The 19072-nt window shown below is 51.0% G+C and overlaps 1 protein-coding gene across 1 annotated transcript; it reads left to right on the forward strand.

Annotated features, from left to right (window-relative positions):
• Window positions 1–292: 292 nt before the first annotated feature.
• PROC (protein C, inactivator of coagulation factors Va and VIIIa) lies at window positions 293–18407 on the forward strand. Its single transcript, XM_049889106.1, has 9 exons — window positions 293–324; window positions 2523–2606; window positions 4013–4179; window positions 5474–5498; window positions 5674–5858; window positions 6163–6367; window positions 14937–15055; window positions 15789–15906; window positions 16974–18407. The coding sequence occupies exons 2-9, from the start codon at window positions 2540–2542 to the stop codon at window positions 17549–17551; spliced, it is 1464 nt and encodes a 487-aa protein (XP_049745063.1). The 5' UTR covers window positions 293–324; window positions 2523–2539; the 3' UTR covers window positions 17552–18407.
• The last annotated feature ends 665 nt before the right edge of the window (window positions 18408–19072 follow it).

Genomic DNA, 19072 nt, shown 5'->3' on the forward strand with positions numbered 1-19072 from the left:
GGCAAATCTCAATTTCTCCATGTGCAAAGTGGGGATGACATCCCTCCCTCAGTTGGCCGTATGAGGCTAAGTAGGTTTCTGAAGGGGCCAGACCCTCACCTCCCTCTCCCAGTAGAGCCCTCTGGCAGGGTAAAGGTGGGCTTCTGGCAAGCAGGTTGTCAGGAACTGGGAACCAGGACAGTCAGCTCCCTTGTTTGTTTGTCTGTGCAGAGGGAGCCCTCGGCGCCAGGGCCAAGCAAATATTTGTAGTTATGGATTAACCTGAGTCCCAGGCTTTGATGGCGGCCGGAGCGCGAACTTGCAGGTCCCATGAGGCCCACTGTGGTAAGTCCCCAGCTTGGGACAGTTTTTACTCTCAACGCAGTTCTGTGGGGAGGGTCAAAGGAAGGGTGGCAGATGGCTGAAACTTGGTGAGGATCGAACCCTTGAGCCGGGCTTTGGGAGGCTTTCTGGGGCTCAGAGTAAGGAAATGGAGGCTTTGCCAGGCCGAGGAACAGGTGGGCATTTTCCCAGTCCAGGGCACCACAGCCCCAAGGAGCCCTCTCCCTGTGTGCCCCCTTCTTCACAAACCGCCAGACAAGTGGGTATTGGCTGACAGCCTCCAGGGTCCTGGCCATTCCCAGAGGAAGCTTGGAGCCTGGGCTCACCCATTCTCCCTGCCCCCCACCACTACCTCTAAAGCTGGGGGCGTCCCATTTAAGCAAATGTCAGAACCAGCCTAAAAGGGAAGGAGCAAAGGTTTAAAGTGAGGCCAGACAGGAGTGTGCAGATGGGGCCGGTGGGCTTATCCACTTGGAGTCCACAGAAAGCTCCTTGGTTCCTGGCCAGCAGACTTACCTCCATAGCCTGTGGGGAGCCGGGGATTAAGGTCCCAGGCCTGGAGCCACACAGGCCTGGGTTTGAGTCTCAGCTCCACCACATTCTGTCACTGATTTTGAATAAGGAACTTAACTCTTCTGAGCCTCAATTTCCTTCTGTGAAATGGGGAGGTGGGTAGGTGGGTGACCATATTAATACCTACCTTTTGGGTGAAATAGCTAATGTCTTTGTGGGAGCCCTGGTGGCGCAGCACTTAAGTGCTTGGCTGCTAACCAAAAGGTCAGCAGTTCAAATCCACCAGCCAGCCACTGCTCAGGAGAAAGATGCAGCATTCTGCTTCCATAAAAGATTTACAGCCTTGGAAACCCTAAGGGGCAGTTCTACTCTGTCCTTTAGGGTCGCCGTAAGTTGGAATTGACTCGATGGCAGCGGATTTGGTTTTCTGGTTTAACGTTTATTTGGGGCAGTGATGATTTGGCGGCAGAATTCTCACCTTCCACGTGATCCCCAGTCAATGCACCTCATTTGCAGCCACTGCCTGTCTGTCAGGGGAGGCTTTCATGTTGCTATGACGCTGAACAGGGGTCTTTGGCTTGTGCAAATGGTTAAGTGCTCAACTACTAACCAAAAGGTTGGTGGTTTGAACCCACTCAGAAGCACCTTGGAAGATAGGCCTAGCAATCTGCTTCCAAAAGGTCACAACCTTGAAAACTGTATGAAGCACAGTACTACTGTGCACACACAGGGCCACCATGAGTCAGGATTGACTTGGCTGTTAACACCATCACCAAGATGATCCTGAACATGTTTCAACAGAGCTCCCATACTAACACGGACCGGGAAGGAAGGCCTGGCAACTTACTTCTTAAAAACCAGACAATGAAAACCCTGTGGATCACAAGAGTTTGATCCACAACTGATCATGGGGATGACTGATGCAGGACCAGGCAGTGTTTTGTTCTGCTGTGCCTGGGGTCATGAGTCGGGGGCTGCCTGGACAGCAGTGAACACTGTTTATTGAGCATTTACTATGTGAAACCCTGTTTTAAGAGCTTTGTGTGGGCTGATTCATTTAATTCTTACAACAACCCTATAAGGCAGAAATTCAGTTATTCTGTCCCTATGACAAATGAGGAAACTGAGGCATGGAGCAGTTAAGTCTCTTGCCTAGCACTGCCATCCAGTAAGTGGTGGAGCTGGGATTGGAACCCAAGTGGTCTGGCTTCAAGGCCTGCCCCCCGAACCACATATAAATTGCTCAGAAGACACCATATGTATCCAGTAAATGTTAGCTATTATTCTCAGCCCATCAACCAGCAAAGGCATAGCCACACACCCTCCCTGGCCAGAAATGGGGGCACAGGTGGGTCACAAGTACTCAGGCCGCACCATCGTGTGCGAGGCACTTTACACGCTGAGTCTCTGGTGTTCTTGAGGACTCTGCGTTGCCCCTTCCACTTCCTCTTATCCCCCTTCGGAGGAAGGGCAGGCGGTGTGACCTTAACCACACAGAGAAGAGGGCAGCACCAGCTGGTGGTCTGGATACACAGCCCTCTGCCTAGTGAACAAGCCCAGCCCCAGCTTTAGCCTTGAAAGCAGCCAACAGGGAAACAGGCCCTTTCACTGAGGCTCCTACCAGGGGGGCACAGGCAGAGTCAGGGGCCGGCAGAGTGGCCAGGAGCTCAGAGTTCCTTCTCGGACAGGTGTACGCAACTGCAGGATGTGGCACCTCATAAGCCTCTTACTGTTCATGGCCACCTGGCAAATCTCTGGCACACCATCTACTGGTAAGGCTGCCTTTCTCTCTCTCCCCTGCTTTCCCTGGACACAGCGACCTCTGGCACCTGCCCAGGCTGCACGCTTCCCCATCTGCTTGGGCCAGGTGTAAGGAGAGGCAAGTGCGGAAGCTGCCTGAGTGTCCCAGGCAGGGCAGCTGTGGAGGGTCACGCCCTGGAGTTCTTCTACTCCCCACTCGCAGAGAGGCCCCAAGCCTTCCGACTGGACGCACTCGCTTGCTCAACTGTGACAGGCCCCCACCCCCACCACCTCTCCTCCCTCAAATGCTCGCTGCCCTGCCGCTGCCCCGCCCCTGCCCCGTGTCTCTGGTCCCCAGGGGTAACAGGAGGAGGCCTGACTCAGGAAGGCCTGCAGAAACGATCTGTGGCTCATTCTGCAGCCACCTCCTTCTCACACCCCTGGCCCTCCAGAGCCCACTGGGCTGGGTCCTGCATTTATGCCCTTTCTTGAGCTGCTTGTCTGCCTGGGGTGTCCTTTCCTCCCTCTTCCCATCCACTGCCTGCTTGAGTTCCTCTTTCCAGACTTCCTCCAGGAGGCCTTTTCTGGCCTGCCTTTGATCCCCCTCTCCCTCAAGCCCCCTCTCTTGCTCACTCCCCCTGACTTGACCCCTCCCTCCTTGCCGCCCCACTGCACCCAAGACACCACCTCTGGAGCCCAGGGGACACCTGGTTCTACTCCCAGAAGATAGGTCTGCCTGTCTTCTAGGTATGGCTGCCCAAGGGGAAGGGCATGGAAAGTGCTCAAGTGAAGGTGAGGGGCTCCCCAGGGAGGGGAGGGAGCAGTGGATGGATTAGGGTTTAGCTTTGCCCTCGTAACAGTATAACGACAACAAGAGCAACAGCACCCGGGCAGCTGGGTGGTGCAAATGGTTAAGCACTTGACTACTAACTGAAAGGCTGGCAGTTCAAACCCACTCTGAGGTGCCTGGGAAGACAGGCCTGGCGACCTCCTTCCTAAACATCACGGCTTTGAAACCCCTATGGAGCAGTTTTACTCTGCACACCTGGGGTCACCATGAGTCGGTATCAACTTGATGGCAACTAACAACAACTTACACGATTATCTCACCCCCATTCTTTGGATAAGTAAACCGAGGTTTAGAGAGCTAAAGACACTGGCTCACAGTCACACAAAGGGAGAGCTGGGGATGTGTGCGGGAGGTCTGCTTGTCTCTGGAGCAGGTGTCCTTAGAGGTCACGTCTCCTGCCCTCAGCACGCACTTCCTCCATGGAGGAAAGAGAACAGTATGGTTATCTAGGAACATAATCATCCTCAAGGGGCCTGAGACAAAAACCTTCCCAGGTTCTTCCCAGCTTGGCTTTCCTAGCCCCTCTCAGCCCCAGCGCCCTCAGGCCTGTCCACCAAAGCAAGCTCCATCCCCATCCTCCAGACCCAGATTTGGTGTTCTCCAGCAGCCAGCATGCCCACCAGGTGCTGAGGATCCGCAAGCGTGCCAACACCTTCCTGGAGGAGCTGATGCCAGGCAGCCTGGAGCGGGAGTGCATGGAGGAGACCTGCGACCTGGAGGAAGTCCAAGAGATTTTCAAAAACGTGGACAACACGGTAAGGCTGCCCACAGTCTGTCAGCACAGGTGGAGGCCAGGGGGCCAGGCTGGGCCAAGGGCTGAGAACCAGTCTTTGGGGCGGTGGGTGCCAGCCCTTCTGCGCCCAGCTTATTGGCGGTGGGCGAGTGGGAGGACTAGGACCCTGGCCCTATGGCCTTGGTCAATCCTGTGTGATTGCAAGAACAAACTCTGCAGTTTGCTCCAGGAAAGAGGGTGGGCAAATCCCCGGCTGGGGTTCTCATCCAGCCTGAGGTAGTTTCGTCCACCCTCCACCCACAGCTGGCTGCCGCAGCCTCCCATCTCTGCCCTGTGCCACTGTCTCCCCCTCTGTGGCCAGAGGCCACCCTCCCTGCTCTTATCCATGCACCTGCTGCTCAGGGTTTCTGTGACCCTAGGCTCCCCACTGTCTGTGCACACACTCTGTGCTTCATCAAAATTCTTAGGGGAATAAATCTGATTGCTCAGAGGATCTGAAATGAGGGTCAGAGTGGCTCTGAAGTGGAAGGATAGGCTTGGTGAGGGATGTAGCCCCCCATACAAGGCCAGCCTGTCACCAGCAGACTCCCCCACACCCACCCCGAGGGCTCAATTCAACTACTCAGACCTGGAGCTGTGCTACCACCTGGAGTCCCCTTGCAAGCTGTCCCAGCTTGGCCTGCTCCATCTCTCCCCCTGCCCTCGCTCAGCTAGCTCCCCATCTACTCCCCTTTGCATCACCACTGCCTCTTTTCCCAAGAGCCTCCTCAGCAGGGGCCAAAATGATTTTTCCTGAACCAGTCTGAGCACATCACACCGCTCCTGTGTCCCCTTTCCCTCAAGAGACAGAACCTGAGCTGCTTGTCAGGACACCATGGGCCACTGCCCACCTCAGCTTCACCTCCACTGGCGGTCTCTGTGTCTGCAGTGTGCTTCCCCCTCCCCCATTCCCTTGTGATGGTTTAGGCAGTGGGTCTCAGTGTGGTCACCTGGTACCCGGGTGGAAACGCAGATCTCTGCTGCCCCAGACTCAGGACTGGCAGTCATGCTTTACCAAGGAGACCCTGTGCACACGCAACTCTGAAATCTCTGGCTTTAATGAAAGATTGGATTAGTGAGAGGAGGCGACGAGGCTGCAAAGGGGAAGAGGGGGTTCTAGGGTTGTTCATGGAGGCAGGTGGCGCGTGGCCTCACTGGGCGTGCAGTAGCGCCAGAGGCTGGGGACAAGCAAGGGTTCGTCCCTGAGTCTGGAAGCCCGCCCATCCTCTCCCACTCGCTGCCCGCCTAGAGGCTGCCGCTGCCCCTTCTCTCCACAGCTGGACTTCTGGTCCAAGTACCACGGTGAGTGCGTTCTGGACCCCGGGGGCGGTGCCTGTACACCCACTTCCACCCCTCCCACCTCCCCGGCCGTCCCCTACTCTGGTCTCTCGGTTGACGGGCGGGGCCGTCTGCGGTACTGGGTGGGCCAGGAAGGGTGCTGGCGGCACTAGTGACTTTCCTGACCTCTGTATGGCAGACGAGGACCAGTGCGCGTCCCCGCCGGCAGGGCACGCGTGCGATAGCGCATGCTGCGGCAACGGCGAGTGCATCGACGGCATCGGCAGCTTCCGCTGCGACTGCAGAGTAGGCTGGGAGGGCCGCTTCTGCGCGCACGGTGAGAGGCGGGGCGTCCGGGGGGGTGGGACCACCTCCGCGCGCACGGTGAGAGGCGGGGAGTCCGGGGGGGTGGGACCACCTCCGCGCGTACGGTGAGGGGCGGGGCTCCCCGGGCGAGGTGGAGGCGGGGCGCCCGGGGCGGGGGGCGGGGCGCCCGGGGCGGGGGGCGGGGCGCCCGGGGCGGGGGGCGGGGCGCCCGGGGCGGGGGGCGGGGACGTTTCCACGTGGATTCCCGTGAACGAGGCTCGCGCGGCTGCACGAAGAGACAACGTGTGAAACGTCGCCGTCCCCTGGCCCAAGCCGGCCGGGCCGGTCCTGCCGTCGGCCGCGATCTGTGAGGGCGGTGAAGGGATGGGGGCAGCCCGTGTGGCTTCGGACTCGGCCTTCACCGCCCGGTCGTCGCTCCTCTCCCCATCCAGAGGTGCTCTTCTCCAACTGCTCGGTGGACAACGGCGGCTGCGCGCACTACTGCTCGGAGGAGGAGGGCGGGCGCCACTGCAGTTGCGCCCCCGGCTACCGGCTGGGGGACGACTTCATGCTGTGCGAGCCCACAGGTGAGCGGCCCCCCTCGCCCGGCCTCTCCCCAGGCTCGGTTCCCACGAGCCTCGAGCTCAGGCATCCCATCACATTGTTAGCGTGAGGTGTGCGGCAGACGTCAGGACCGAAAACCACTTCCTGGGGCACTGGGTGACGTGGTGAAGGAGAACACAGGGGCATGCCGGGAGTGTTTGTTGAAAGACCGAGAGAACCACCCCCCGCCCCCACCGCGAGTGTCAGCGTTCGTGCTGCCTTCCTCTAGGCGCCCCTGCTCCCCTCGGGGACAGCTCCGGGAGCGTGAACCGTGGTGGGAGCCAGGCATCAGGCATCCGCCTGGATCTGTCTTGGATGGGTTTACTTCCTTCCGACACATTGTCCAATTCGCATTGCCCCTGCATCGCTTGATTGTCTAGAAGAGAAGCGTGCATGATTCTGCCTTGTGTTATATTTTCTTATTTGTACATTTTTATTTCTGTAAAATGTATACATGTACAAAGTTTAAGAAGTCAGTTTTGCAACTCTTTTAATGAAAAATAGCAGTTCTTTGCTCAAACCTACTCACCCCTCATCCCTCATTTTAGATTGCTTTTGTATTATCTAGCCGTTTACTTTGTTGGTTCTTGATTTCTCCGTTTTAGGGATCAGCTAAGGACTACCAAAACAATGATGATAAAATTCAGTTTTCACATTATGATAATAGGTAAATATAATACTAACTGAACTGTGTAGTGTATTTTGATAACATATCCTTTGTTATACATTTTTTTGTTTTCCCTGTAGTTAAGAATTTTTTTTTTAGTTTTCTAGGTTATTATCATTAATTTATTCTCAGAATCTCTGCTAGGAAAATAAATCTCCTCCGAGTATACTTAAATCCATCAGGTAACTGATCAGTTGCATCCTTCTTCCTCTTGCTCCAGTTTGAATGGAACCTTCTTAGACTGTTGTCCTAGTCACTCCAGTCCTTATCTACCAGGAGCTTTCCTTCCAGCATTGGATCCTTTATGTCTTGGGTCCTGCAGGTGGCTTCTTTCTTTCTTGGTTACTCATTTTTGTTGTTGTTGCTGGCGTTAGAGCACACCCTGCGATTGCTTTCTCAGAAAAGTAAAATTTTGTCAGGAAAGGAAATTTTTTTTTTTTAATTTTTGGATTACCTGCCTATGGAGCTGTGATGGTTATGTTATATGGCAACTTGGCTAGGCCGTGATGCTCAATATTATGTAATTATTCTCCATTTTGTGACATGATATAAATAAGGGGAATTTCCTTGGGGGTGTGGCCTGCATCCAATATATGTGGATGTTCTGGCAAAGTTCTCTCTCTTTGTTGATCCTGAATCTGACTTGTCATCATCTGACCTCTGGTTCTTGGGACATGACATAGCAGCCTGCTGCCTGGCCTGCAGATTTTGGGATTCACCAGCTCTGACAGCCCCACGAGCCAGCAGCCTGCTGTCTGACCTGCTGATTTTGGGTTTGTCTGCTCCTGCAACCACGTGAGTCAGGAGAAGCCTCCACCCGGACACATGACCCACGAATTTGGGACTTGCCAGCCTCCACAACTGCGTGAGCCATTTCCTTGAAATAAATCTGTCTTTTTCTCTGTATATATATGTATATGCTTTACTGGTTTTGCTCTTCTAGAGAACCTAGCCTAAGATGTTTGGTACCAAGAAGTGGGGCTGCTGCTCTAACAAATACCTATAATGTGGAAGTGGTTTTGGTTTGGGGTAATGGGTAGACACTGGAAGGGTTTTAAAACTGGAGCCCTGGTGGGACAATGGTTAAGCATTCGACAGCTAACCAAAAGGTTGGTAGTTCAGGTCCACCAGCTGCACGCTGGAAACTCTATGGAGCAGTTCTGCTCTGTCCTATAGGGTTGCTATGAGTCGGAATTGACTTAATGGCGATGGTTTTTTTTTTTTAATAGTAAAAGCCTAGATTGCCTTGAGGAGATTGTTGGTAGAATTATGGACATCAAAGGCAATTCTGGTGAGGGCTCAGAAGGAAGTGAGGAGAACTATAGAGAAAGTATTGTCTTAGAGAATACCTATGGTGCCAGCAATAGAACATTGCTAGAAATGTGGACGTTAAATTTACTAATGGTGAGGCTTTAAAACGAAGTGATGGACGTGTGATTGGACAGTGGGAGAAGGGCGATGCTTTTTTTTTTATGCAGTGGCAAAGAACTTCTCTGAATTATATTCAGATGTTTGGTAGAAGTCAGAACTTATAAGTGATGAACTTGGATATCTGGCTGATGAGATTTCTAAGCAGGATCTCAAAGGGGCCACGTGGTTTCTCCTTGGTCTTTATAGTAAAATGCAAGAGGAAAGAGATGGACTTAAAAATGAACTGTGCAAAATGAAAACAGAACTTAAAGATTTGGAAAATTCTGTTGGACATAGTAAGGACACATGTCCTAGAATGTTTACCAAGGACGTGGCTACACGATCTTTTGTTAAAGAGATTAAGTCTGTGACTGATGGATCTAACCAACTACCACAGCAGAAAACCCATCAACTTAGACCTAGGGTGACAGAGTAAGAATGAAAGGAGAGAACTCTGTCTGCCTCTTGGAATTCTACAGGCAGAAAACTGGTCAAAAGGAGCTACATCGGTTGTCCTCCAAGAAAAGGAAAGAACCATCTCTGGAGCAACTCAGATCAGCAGAGCTGTTGGAAGGAGCATAGGAAGCAGAGCTGCCTCAGTCTCAAAGGGTGTCAAAGAGTAGAGTCACAGCCTCCTTGGTTTCGGAGTCAGATCTTCACCAACTCAGTTCTGGAGTGTGGGGCTGCCGTTAAGATGTGCGGGGCAGAAGACTGGGGCCTGCCGAGGCTGAGGGGGTGGGGTCACCACTCAGATGGACTAGGAGAATGGGGCTGCCCAAAGCCAAGGGAGCAGAGTTGCTGTGCCAGAGGGCCTTGAAGGCGGAGCTGAAGCCCAGGGCTGAGGGTCCTACACCCACTACCTGTCTATCAGTTTGTTGTACTTGGTGGCATGCCTATTGCTGTGCACCAGTATTTCCGACACCAGCAGGGTCACCCGTGGTGGAAAGGTTTCAGTGGCACTCCTAGACTAGGAAGAAAGGCCTGGTGATCCTATTTTTGAAAATTAGCCTACAAAAACCTTATGGATCATGAAAGAAAATTGTCCAACTTGCTTGCTTTGGATACATTATCAGGGGGGATCAATTGCTAGAGGAGGACATCATGTTTGGTAAAGTAGAGGACCAATGAGAGCCAGGGAAACCATTGGTGAAATAGCCACAAGGATCCGCTTGAATTTGCTCATGATTGTGAGGATAATGCAAGACAACAGTGTTTCATTCTTTTGTGCGTGGGGTTGCCATGAGTTAGAATCAGCTCAACAGCAGCTATCTATCTAATATTGGGAAGCGTAATTCCTCCCATTTTTCTCTTTTTCAATATTGTTTTGACTCTTCTAGGGCCTTTCCCTTCCCATATAAATTTTAGGATAAGCTTGTCCATGTCTACAAAAAACCTTGCTGAGATTTTAATAGGAATTTAATTATTCCTATACATCAGTTTGGGAAGAACTGACCTCTTTATCATGTTGAGCCTTCCAGCCCATGAACACAGTATGTCTCTCCTTGTGTTCAGGTCTTCTTTGATTTCTTTCATCAGCATTTTGTAATTTTCATCATATAGATTCTGTACATGTTTTGTTATATTTATACCTAAGTTTATTCCTTGGTGCAATTTTAAGTGGTATAGCATTTTATATTTCAGTTTTCAGTTGTTGCTTTCAGTACATAGAAATACAATTGATTTCTGTGTTGATTTTGTATCCTGTGATTGCTGAACTGAGTAGTTGTAGGTTTTTTTTTTTTTGTAGTTTTCTTAGTATTTCCTACAAGCAACAATTTCGTCTACAAACAGGACCAGTTTTATTTCTTTTGTTCCAATTTGTATGCTTTTTTTTTTTTTTTTTTTTTCCTTGCCTTATTGCAGTAGTTAAAACTCCAATACTATGTTGCATAAGAGTGATGAGAGCAGGCATCCTTGTTTGCTCCTGGTCTTAGAGGTAAAGCATTTACTCTTTCAGCATTAAGTACAATGTTTGCTGTAGGGTTTTTTTTGTGTGTGTGTGTGGGCAATACAATTCTAATTTATTCTAAATTTTTAAAAAATTTTGTGCTTTAGGTGAAACTTCATAGTGCAAATTAGTTTCTTATTCAAAAATTTATATACAAATTGTTTTGTGATATCGGTTGCAATCCCAGCATTGTGTCAGCACTCTCCCCTTTTCCCTTTCCATCCTGGGTTCCATGTGTCCACTCATCCAGTTTTCCTGTCCCTTCCTGCCTTCTCATATTTGCTTATGGGCAAAGTACTGCCCATTTGGTCTCATATACTTGATTAAACTAAGAAGTACATTCTTCATGTGTGTAATTGTTTGTTTTATAGGCCTGTCTAATCTTTGGCTGAAAGGTGGACTTCAGGAGTGGCTTCAGTTATGAGTTATCAGGGTGTCCAGGGGCCATAGTCTCAGGGTGTTCCTCCAGCCTGTCAGATCAGTAAGTCTGGTCTTTTGTGTGTGTGTGAATTTGAATTTTGTTCTGTTGTAATCCTTGTCAGAGCAGTCAGTGGTGGTAGCCAGACACTATCTGGTTCTTCTGGCCTCAGGCTGGTGGAGGCTGTGGTTTATGTAGTCACTGTAGGTTTTTCGTAGTTGCTCTTAATCAAGTTGAGGTAGTTCTCTGTTGCTAATTTTCTGAGAGTTTTTATTGTGAATGGGAGTTAGATTTTGTCAAATGCTTTTTCTGTGTCATTTGATATGGTCATATGTGTTTTCTTCTTTAGCATGTTAATATGACTATATTCATTGATTTTTGACTATTGAACCAGCCTTGCGTATCTGAAATAAATTCAGTTGGTCACGGAGAATTACTCTTTTTCTACTTTGTTTGATTCAATATGCTAAACTTCTGTTGAGTTTATTTCTAAATGTGAGATACTGGTTTGTAATAAAGAATTTTGGTAGCTTGTGATTTTCGAGGAACTGGTCCACTTCTTCTAAATTGTCAAATTTATTAGTGTAAAATTGTTCTAATGTTTCCTTATTATTGTTTTAATGGCTTCAGGATCTCTTGTGATGTTCCCTGTTTCATTTCTTATTGGTGATTTGTGTTTTCTCTCTTTATCTTCAGTCTAGCTAGAAGTTTATCAATCAGCAATTTTATTAATTTTTTTCCAAAGAACCAACTTTTGCCTCATTAATTTTTTCTATTGTTTTCCATTTTCAGTTACATTGATTCCTCTCTTATCTTTATTATTTCTTTTCTTCTGATTGCTTTGGGTTTATTTTCTCTTCTTTTTCTAGTTTCTTAAAGGAGGAACTTATTGATTTGAGAATCTTTTTTTTCTAATACAAGCATTTAGTGCTATAATTCCCTTTCAGCACTGCTTTTGCTTGCATCCCACACATTTTGATATGTTTTCATTTTCATCCAGGTGTATGTATTTTTTAAAATTTCCTTTTTGACTTGCTCTTCGACCCATGAATTATTTAGAAGTGTGTTGTTTAATTTCCAAGTGTTTGGAGATTCTCCTGCTGTCCTCCTGTTATTGATTTCCAGTTTGATTCTGTTCTTCAGAGAGATGTATAAATCTGTATGATTTTAATACTTTAGTTTTGTTAAAATGAGCCCTGGTGGCACAGTGGTTAAGCACTTGGCTGCTGATAACCGAAAGGTTGTAGGCTCCAACGCACCAGCCGCTGCTGGGAGAAAGACATGGGAGTCTGTTTCCGTAAAGATTTGTAGCCTTGGAAACCCTACAGGCATTTCCTCTCTATCCTACAGGGTTGCTGTAAGTCAGAATCGACTGCACAGCAGTGAGTTTGGTTTTGGTTTTAATTTTGTTAAAGTGTGTTTTATGGCCCAAGATATGACCTGTTTTGATGAATGTTCCAGGGTGCTTGAAAAGAATGTGTATTCTGTTGCTTTTGGGCCACCTTCTGTAGGGGATTGTAGAACAGGAGCTGCTGGACCTGGGTCTCCTTATGCCACTGGGTAGAGAGAAGAGAGACACGAGGCTTCGCTGCTGCTGCCGCTTCTGCAGACAAATGGGACTGCCCGCCAGTGCCCATCTGTGGAGTGCGACTTGCGGCTTCTCACTAGGTCTTCCTTGGGCTTTCCCATTTCTGGTCCTTTGGCTGGAGACAGCAGACATTTATTGAGTTCTTCTGTTTATACCTATCGGCAGTTGTTGGCTGAAGACCTCTTCAGCACCCATTTCAGGGTCTATGGGAGATAAGAAGGAAACCCAGGCAACTCACCATTGTTTGTTGAAGATTTTCCAGGGTAGTTGTAGTTAGATCGGAGAAATGGAAAAGGGAGTCCACCATCTTTTTCTTGAACTAGAAGTCTCTCTAATGAACTTTTAATCAAAAGCTCCTTTGTTCTTCTGACTTCTCTTTCTCTGTATCTCTTGTTTCATGGACATACTATTTTGTTTTATCTCCCTGAAAATGTTACAGGTGTTTCTTCTCCCTCCATTGTCTGTCCTCCAAGTACCTTCTCTGTTTATTTCTTCTTTTGGGCCTTCTCTTCCCTCCTGGAGGCTTTCCTTGGTTGTTTGGAGAGCCTCGCTCTCTGTTCTAAGACTGAGACGCTGGAAACCTGAGTGTGCCTGGTGGATCCAGGCCTGTGGGCTTTCCTGCAAGGCCAGGTGGAAGGTCAGAACTGGCAGAACCCCTGTTGTCCAGACCCTTCAGTCTTTACTTTTTGCCCAGTTTCTGAGGGGATTTTTTTTTTTTTTCTTAATTGTACTTTAGGTGAAGGTTTATGGAACAAACTAGTTTCTCATCAAACAGCATACGTGTTGTTCTATGACATTAGTTAACAACCCCACAACAAGTCAACGCTCTCTCCTCAACCCTGGGTTCCCTATTACCAGGTTTCCTGTTCCCTCCTGCCTTTCAGTCCCTGCCCCAGAGCTGGTGTGCCCCTTTAGTCTTGTTTTGTTCCATGGGCCTGTTCAATCTTTCACTGAAGGGTGAACCTCAGGAGCGGCCTCATTGCTAAAGCTGAAAGGGTGTCGGGGGCCATACTCTCAGAGTTTCTCCAGTCTCTGTCAGGACAGCAAGTCTGGTCTTTCTTTTTGAGTTAGAATATTGTTCTACATTTTTCTCCAGCTCTGTCTGGGACCCTCTATTGTGATCCCTGTCAGAGCAGTCAGTGGTGATAGGCAGCACCATCTAGCTGTACTGGACTCAGTCTGGTAGAGGCTGTGGTAGATGTGGTCCATTAGTCCTTTGGACTAATCTTTCCCTTATATCTCTAGTTTTCTTCATTCTTCCTTGTTCCCGAAGGGGTGAGACCAGCAGAGTATCCTAAATGGCTGCTCACAGGCTTTTAAGATCCCACATGCTACTCACCAAAGTAAAGTGTAGAACATATTCTCTACAAAATATATTATGCCAATTGATCTAGGTATTCCCTGAGGGGATCCTTTGAGCTCCCAGTTAGGTGGTTCCCATCTGCCTTCCAGTCCCTTGCAGCAGAGTAGGGAAAGGGAGCTGGACTCTGCAGCCTGCAGAGGTTTGAGGGACTCCTGTGGTCTTTTTTGTGGTCAGCCCCATGTGTCACCGTCTCCCCCAGTAGTGCCTGGGGTCCTCAGGTCGTAGTCTGTGGCTCACCTCTGGAGGGAGTTCACCTATGGACTTCTGCAGGAAGGAGGAGGGTGGTCACCCCAGTGATGTGGGCTGGGCAGAGGTCTAGAGCCTTAACGTGTTCTTTTACAACTCTTAGCCACTTTTCCTGTTTGCAGTCCCACCTGTTCTGCCACCACAGAAGCACTGAAGATCCTTGAGGCTCTGTGCTGAGAATCAGTCTGCTTCTGGGCACCCCCCATTACTGGCTGAGGCTTTCACTTCCTCAGCCTGCCAAGTTAGTTCCCACGCCCCTCTACTGTCTAGCTTCTGGAATTTTGTAGCTATTGTCTCCTCTCCATTCTCTGTCACTATGCAGTTCTGCTGCTGGAGAGCTTTCAATGGCTTCCTATTACTTCTGTGACCAGTCTGAATCTCTCAATTTGACATGCAGTGCCCACCATGAGCGAGCCCTGGCAGGTTTCCTAGCCCTCAGTTCTCCATCATGTGCTTTCTCCTTCTGACAGGGAGGTCTCCCAGCCATACTCAGAGCAACTCTGGGGCTCTGTAGGAATGCCTACTGCCTCCTCCCCAAATCACTTCACGTTCCTCAGGAGCTTGGCCACATCCTAGTATGCCACCTTGTAGTGTATCTCAGGGAATATGCCCGACAGCCCTGGGGCATGGCTGAGAATAGCCCTGTCTTACAAATTAGGAACCTGAAGCTCAGAGAAGTTTAACCTACACAAGGACACACAGCTAGACTACTTGGTCTGACTCTTTTCATTAGACGGCACTGTTTGTTGACTAATTGACTGAATGACCTGCGGGTATTTGCAGCAGATACTGAGTATCGTAAGCATTTTGCTCCATTTTCTCCTTTTAACCTCGCAATGCAGCAAACTGACCTGTAGGCAGGAGGTGGGAGAAGTGTGCCCAGTGAGTCCTCAACCTTACCATCTCCCTCTAGTGACGTTTCCCTGTGGGAGGACAGCGAAGAAGTTCAACAGTTTGAAGCGTGATGTAGACCAAGTTGACCCCCGTCTTGTCAATGGGAAGCCGACCAAACGGGGACAGAGTCCCTGGCAGGTGAGAGGGAGACAGCAGGGACTTCCTGCTCAATAGGCAGACACCAGAGGTGAGGTGCTGGCTTGACTTGGGGGGCAGGGGTGGTGGTGGTGTTTGGGGGAGGTGGAGGCAGCCTGAGGGAAGAGGAGTAGTGCAGGCAGGAGTGCTCTGGGCGAGGTTTTGGCAGAAGCTGCATCACAAGGGAGGGGCTAGGAGCAAGGGTTGGCTTCTGAACACGTCCCCAGCCTCAGCATGGGAACTGACACAGAGCTAGCCCCACTCTCCGCCATGCCTGAGGGTACAGAAATCAGCATCAGTCCCTTGCCGGGGACAGCTCACACACTGTAGGGGTGTTGGGCCTGTAGACAGACAGCCACCAGACAGACAATGGGACCAGAGCTCCAGCAGAGGCAGCACAGCTGCGGGAGCCCTGAGGGGGAGTCCAGGGCTGGACTTCACAGAGGACGCTTGGCCCGGCTCCAGCCCCCAAGGCAAGAGGAACTCTGAGGGTGCTGCTGGGTATGGCTGAGGATGAGCACAGCAATAGCATAGAGGCCACAGCCGTGACACATCAAGAGCTAGGAAGCTCCAGAGAAGGATGATAAGCCTGTGCTCACATGACCAGGGAACCCAGGAAAAGCCTACGATAGTGCAGCCAGCCTCCCAGGCTAGAAAACCAAGGTCTGAGACCCCAGGGCCTGGACATGGAGTTGTCAGAGGCCGCGCTGTGATGACATTCTCCCCCTCATTGCAGGTTGCCCTGCTGGACTCCAAGAAGAGGCTGGCCTGCGGAGGGGTACTCATCCACCCCTCCTGGGTGCTGACCGCGGCTCACTGCATGGAGGAAGCCAGGAAGCTCATCGTCAGGCTCGGTGTGGGCCATAGCCAGGAAGGGACCCTAGAAAGGGGTGGGGCCAGGCAGGCTGCCCAGGTTCGGGGAACTCTGGTCCCCACAGTGCTCAAGTAAGAGGCTGCTTGAGTTCTACAGGTATGGGGGGCAGCCTCTGCAGTGACAGCCAGTATGCTGCAGGTAGGGAATTATCTGGGGCCCCTTTCAAATCTGGGCACAGTCTGGGTGCAGGCACGTGCACACCGGTGTTTAGAGTAGAAGGTTGTGTGCATAGTTGCCTCTTTCCTCCCACCCACGCAGGGCAGGCTGTATGTGGACTACCTGTGTCCTTGGGCAGCAGAGGCCTGCAGGGCCATACTGCCTGACCAGGCCCATACCCACACACCCACGGGGGAAGGGAATGTGCTGGGGTGGCCTGGCATCAGTCCACACAGCAAGCTTCCCCTGCCACGTGCATGCTAGGCTAGAGCCTTCCCTGCAGTAGGCCAGGGGCCTTCATGCCTAGGCCCCACCCTATAACAATTTCTAGAGGGGCCCTCATAAGTCTTCATGCGAAAAAGAAGGATTTTGGCATTTTCAGTCAGTCTTCCCCTTCACTGGTAGAACCATCAGCCCTGCTTGAGAGAACCATGTCTCTGTGTGGTCCAGGTCTTCTTCCCCTGGTGCATCCTATCAGTCTGCTCCCACCTTCTGGAGGGTCCCTTCCTTGTGCTCAGGCCACCTCTGCTCGGCTCTCCAGCTACGGTTGCTCCATGTTCCCCTCGTGGCCCTGGTCTGTGTCAGTGGGTCTCCAGGGAGCCTGGGGCCTCCCTGCCGTGAGCACAGCCAGTCACTTTTCTGGCTGTGCTGGCCAGCTGTAATCACACTACTGGGTCTGTAAGGGAGCCTTGAATTCAGAGCAGTATCTGCTCCCAAGGGGTTGACACTGGCGGGCCTCTTCATCTGGCAGGCATCTTGGGTGCAGACGTGTGGCCCTAGGACAGTGCTGGGACACAAGGGAGGACACATCACCGCAGGGCCAGCATGAGTACGGCAGGCCTTGCGGGAGGCTCTCCCTACCTACTCTGATCTGTCTCCGTACCCCTGCAGGGGAGTACGACCTGCGGCGCCGGGAGAAGTGGGAAGTGGACCTGAACATCCAGCAGGTTCTCATACATCCCAACTACAGCAGGAGCACCAGTGACAACGACATCGCGCTGCTGCGCCTAGCCAATCCCGCCCCTTTCTCACAGACCATTGTACCCATCTGTCTCCCGGATAACGGTCTCTCGGAGCGCGAGCTCACCCAGGCTGGCCAGCAGGTGGTAGTGACAGGCTGGGGCTATCTCAGTGAGACCAGGAAGAACCGCACCCACATCCTCAACTTCATCACGATCCCTTTGGTCCAGCGTGAGAAGTGCATTCAGGTTATGCACAATGTGGTCTCAGAGAACATGCTGTGTGCAGGCATCCTCGGGGACTCGCGGGACGCTTGCGAGGGTGACAGCGGTGGGCCCATGGTCACCTCCTTCCATGACACCTGGTTCCTGGTGGGCCTTGTGAGCTGGGGTGAGGGCTGCGGGCGCCTGCACAACTTTGGCATCTACACCAAAGTCAGCTGCTACCTTAACTGGATCCACAGTCACATAGGGGCCAAGGACACCTCCCTCCAAAGCCAGGCTCCATAGCATTGGCCCTCCTCCCTGCTCATGGAATGGGAGCTGGGCCGTTGAATGGCCTTCAGTGGAACAGGCAGGAAGCACATAGCCTGCTACTGTGTCCTTCCATCCCTCTTCTGGGCTATTGTGAAGTTACATGCATGGAGCACCTACTGTCTGCCCCAGACTTTATGAGGAGATTCTCATTTAACTGCCACAGCACCTCTGTGAGGGGTGGAAGGGCAGATGCAAGCTTTGTGGGGTCTCAATCTGATCAAAAATAAAAAATTGCTAGAGCCCATCCCAGGGCCTTGGAAGAGGCCTATGCATGTTAGGCTCCTGAAGCTTAAGCTTCAGAAGCTTTAGAATAAGCTATACTATGGAGGTAGATGTTTTCATCACTTACTGCAGATGAGGAAACACACTCAGGAAAGTTTACAAGGTGGAGCCAAGATTCAAGTCTCGAGACCTGACTGCAAACCCTGAGTGTGCCTCTCTGCTCCCCACTTGCCCTGGAGGGCAGCTGCTTGAGGCATTGGTGGGGGTCAGGGGCCAAAGGCCCTGCTGGGGAGGTGGCTGCAGCCCAGAAGTTCACAGCATGGCTGGAGATGCTGTGTAAGAACAGTCACGCAACAATGATGAGCAGTAAGCAAGAGGTGTAACCAGTCCTGTAAGCATAACTGGATAAGACAGAAATAAATTAGGATCCCTGAATTGAAATCATTAAGTACCTGATAGAAAGGGATGGTGGTGAGACAGAGCAGGGAAATTAGGCCTAAAGTGCTCAGTGGCCTCAGGAAAATCAGTTCTCTCTGGGCGTCAATACAGTGAAGGGGCTGGGTGAGAGCAGTGGTTCTCAGCCTGGACTGCACATCTTAATTTCCTGGGGTGCTTTTAAAAACCTGTGACCAGTCCCACCCTGAGATTCTTAATTGATGGTTTGGGCGGGGTGGGGGGTGGGGAACCCAGGCATTGGTATTTGTAAAATTTCCTGAGTGACTGTAGCAGCTGAGGTTGAAAGCTCCTGGACCAGTTGGTTGGTCTTTGGGATCTTTTCTGCATGGTAGGCTCTAGTTTTGAGACCAAGACAATGAGAATAACAACCAGGGAAGTACAGCGCAGCTCAGTCAGAGAGGGAGGGCTTGACTTGTGATTGCACTCACTTTTCCGGACACAACTGCTGCTTACAGAGCAGAGGGGATACTAGAACCCGCTGAACGAGTTATGAGCAGCCACAAGGTAGACAGTCCTCAGACCAGGCCTGCAGGAGCCATCTCCTAATCCATGGGGGAAGGGTTAGGGATAGGTGGGGACTGACTGGAAGCAGGAGGAAGGTAGGCCCAGGGCTGAAATCACTTGCTGACAGTGAGCGGGCCAGTGTCCGCCACACTTGCAGTGGGAGATGGTGGATGAAGAGAATGACAGAGCCAGAGGTCTTTTCTCCTACTAAAGATCCCCTATGTAGACTTCCTGTCAAGATGGTTAAGTAGCATGGGTTGCTGGCGCCCTCCCCAAAATCACCTGGAGAGAAACAGAGAAGTGAGAGGAAGC

The sequence above is a fragment of the Elephas maximus genome, chromosome 6 (genome assembly GCF_024166365.1).
Source record: "Elephas maximus indicus isolate mEleMax1 chromosome 6, mEleMax1 primary haplotype, whole genome shotgun sequence".
NCBI classification, from domain to species: Eukaryota; Metazoa; Chordata; class Mammalia; order Proboscidea; family Elephantidae; genus Elephas; species Elephas maximus.

Coding starts and splice junctions, on each gene's coding strand:
- PROC (XM_049889106.1), top strand. CDS start 2,540: ATGTGGCACCTCATAAGCCTCTTACTGTTCATGGCCACCTGGCAAATC. Junction 5,499..5,673: donor CTTCTGGTCCAAGTACCACG/GTGAGTGCGTTC, acceptor TCTGTATGGCAG/ACGAGGACCAGTGCGCGTCC. Junction 6,368..14,936: donor CATGCTGTGCGAGCCCACAG/GTGAGCGGCCCC, acceptor ATCTCCCTCTAG/TGACGTTTCCCTGTGGGAGG.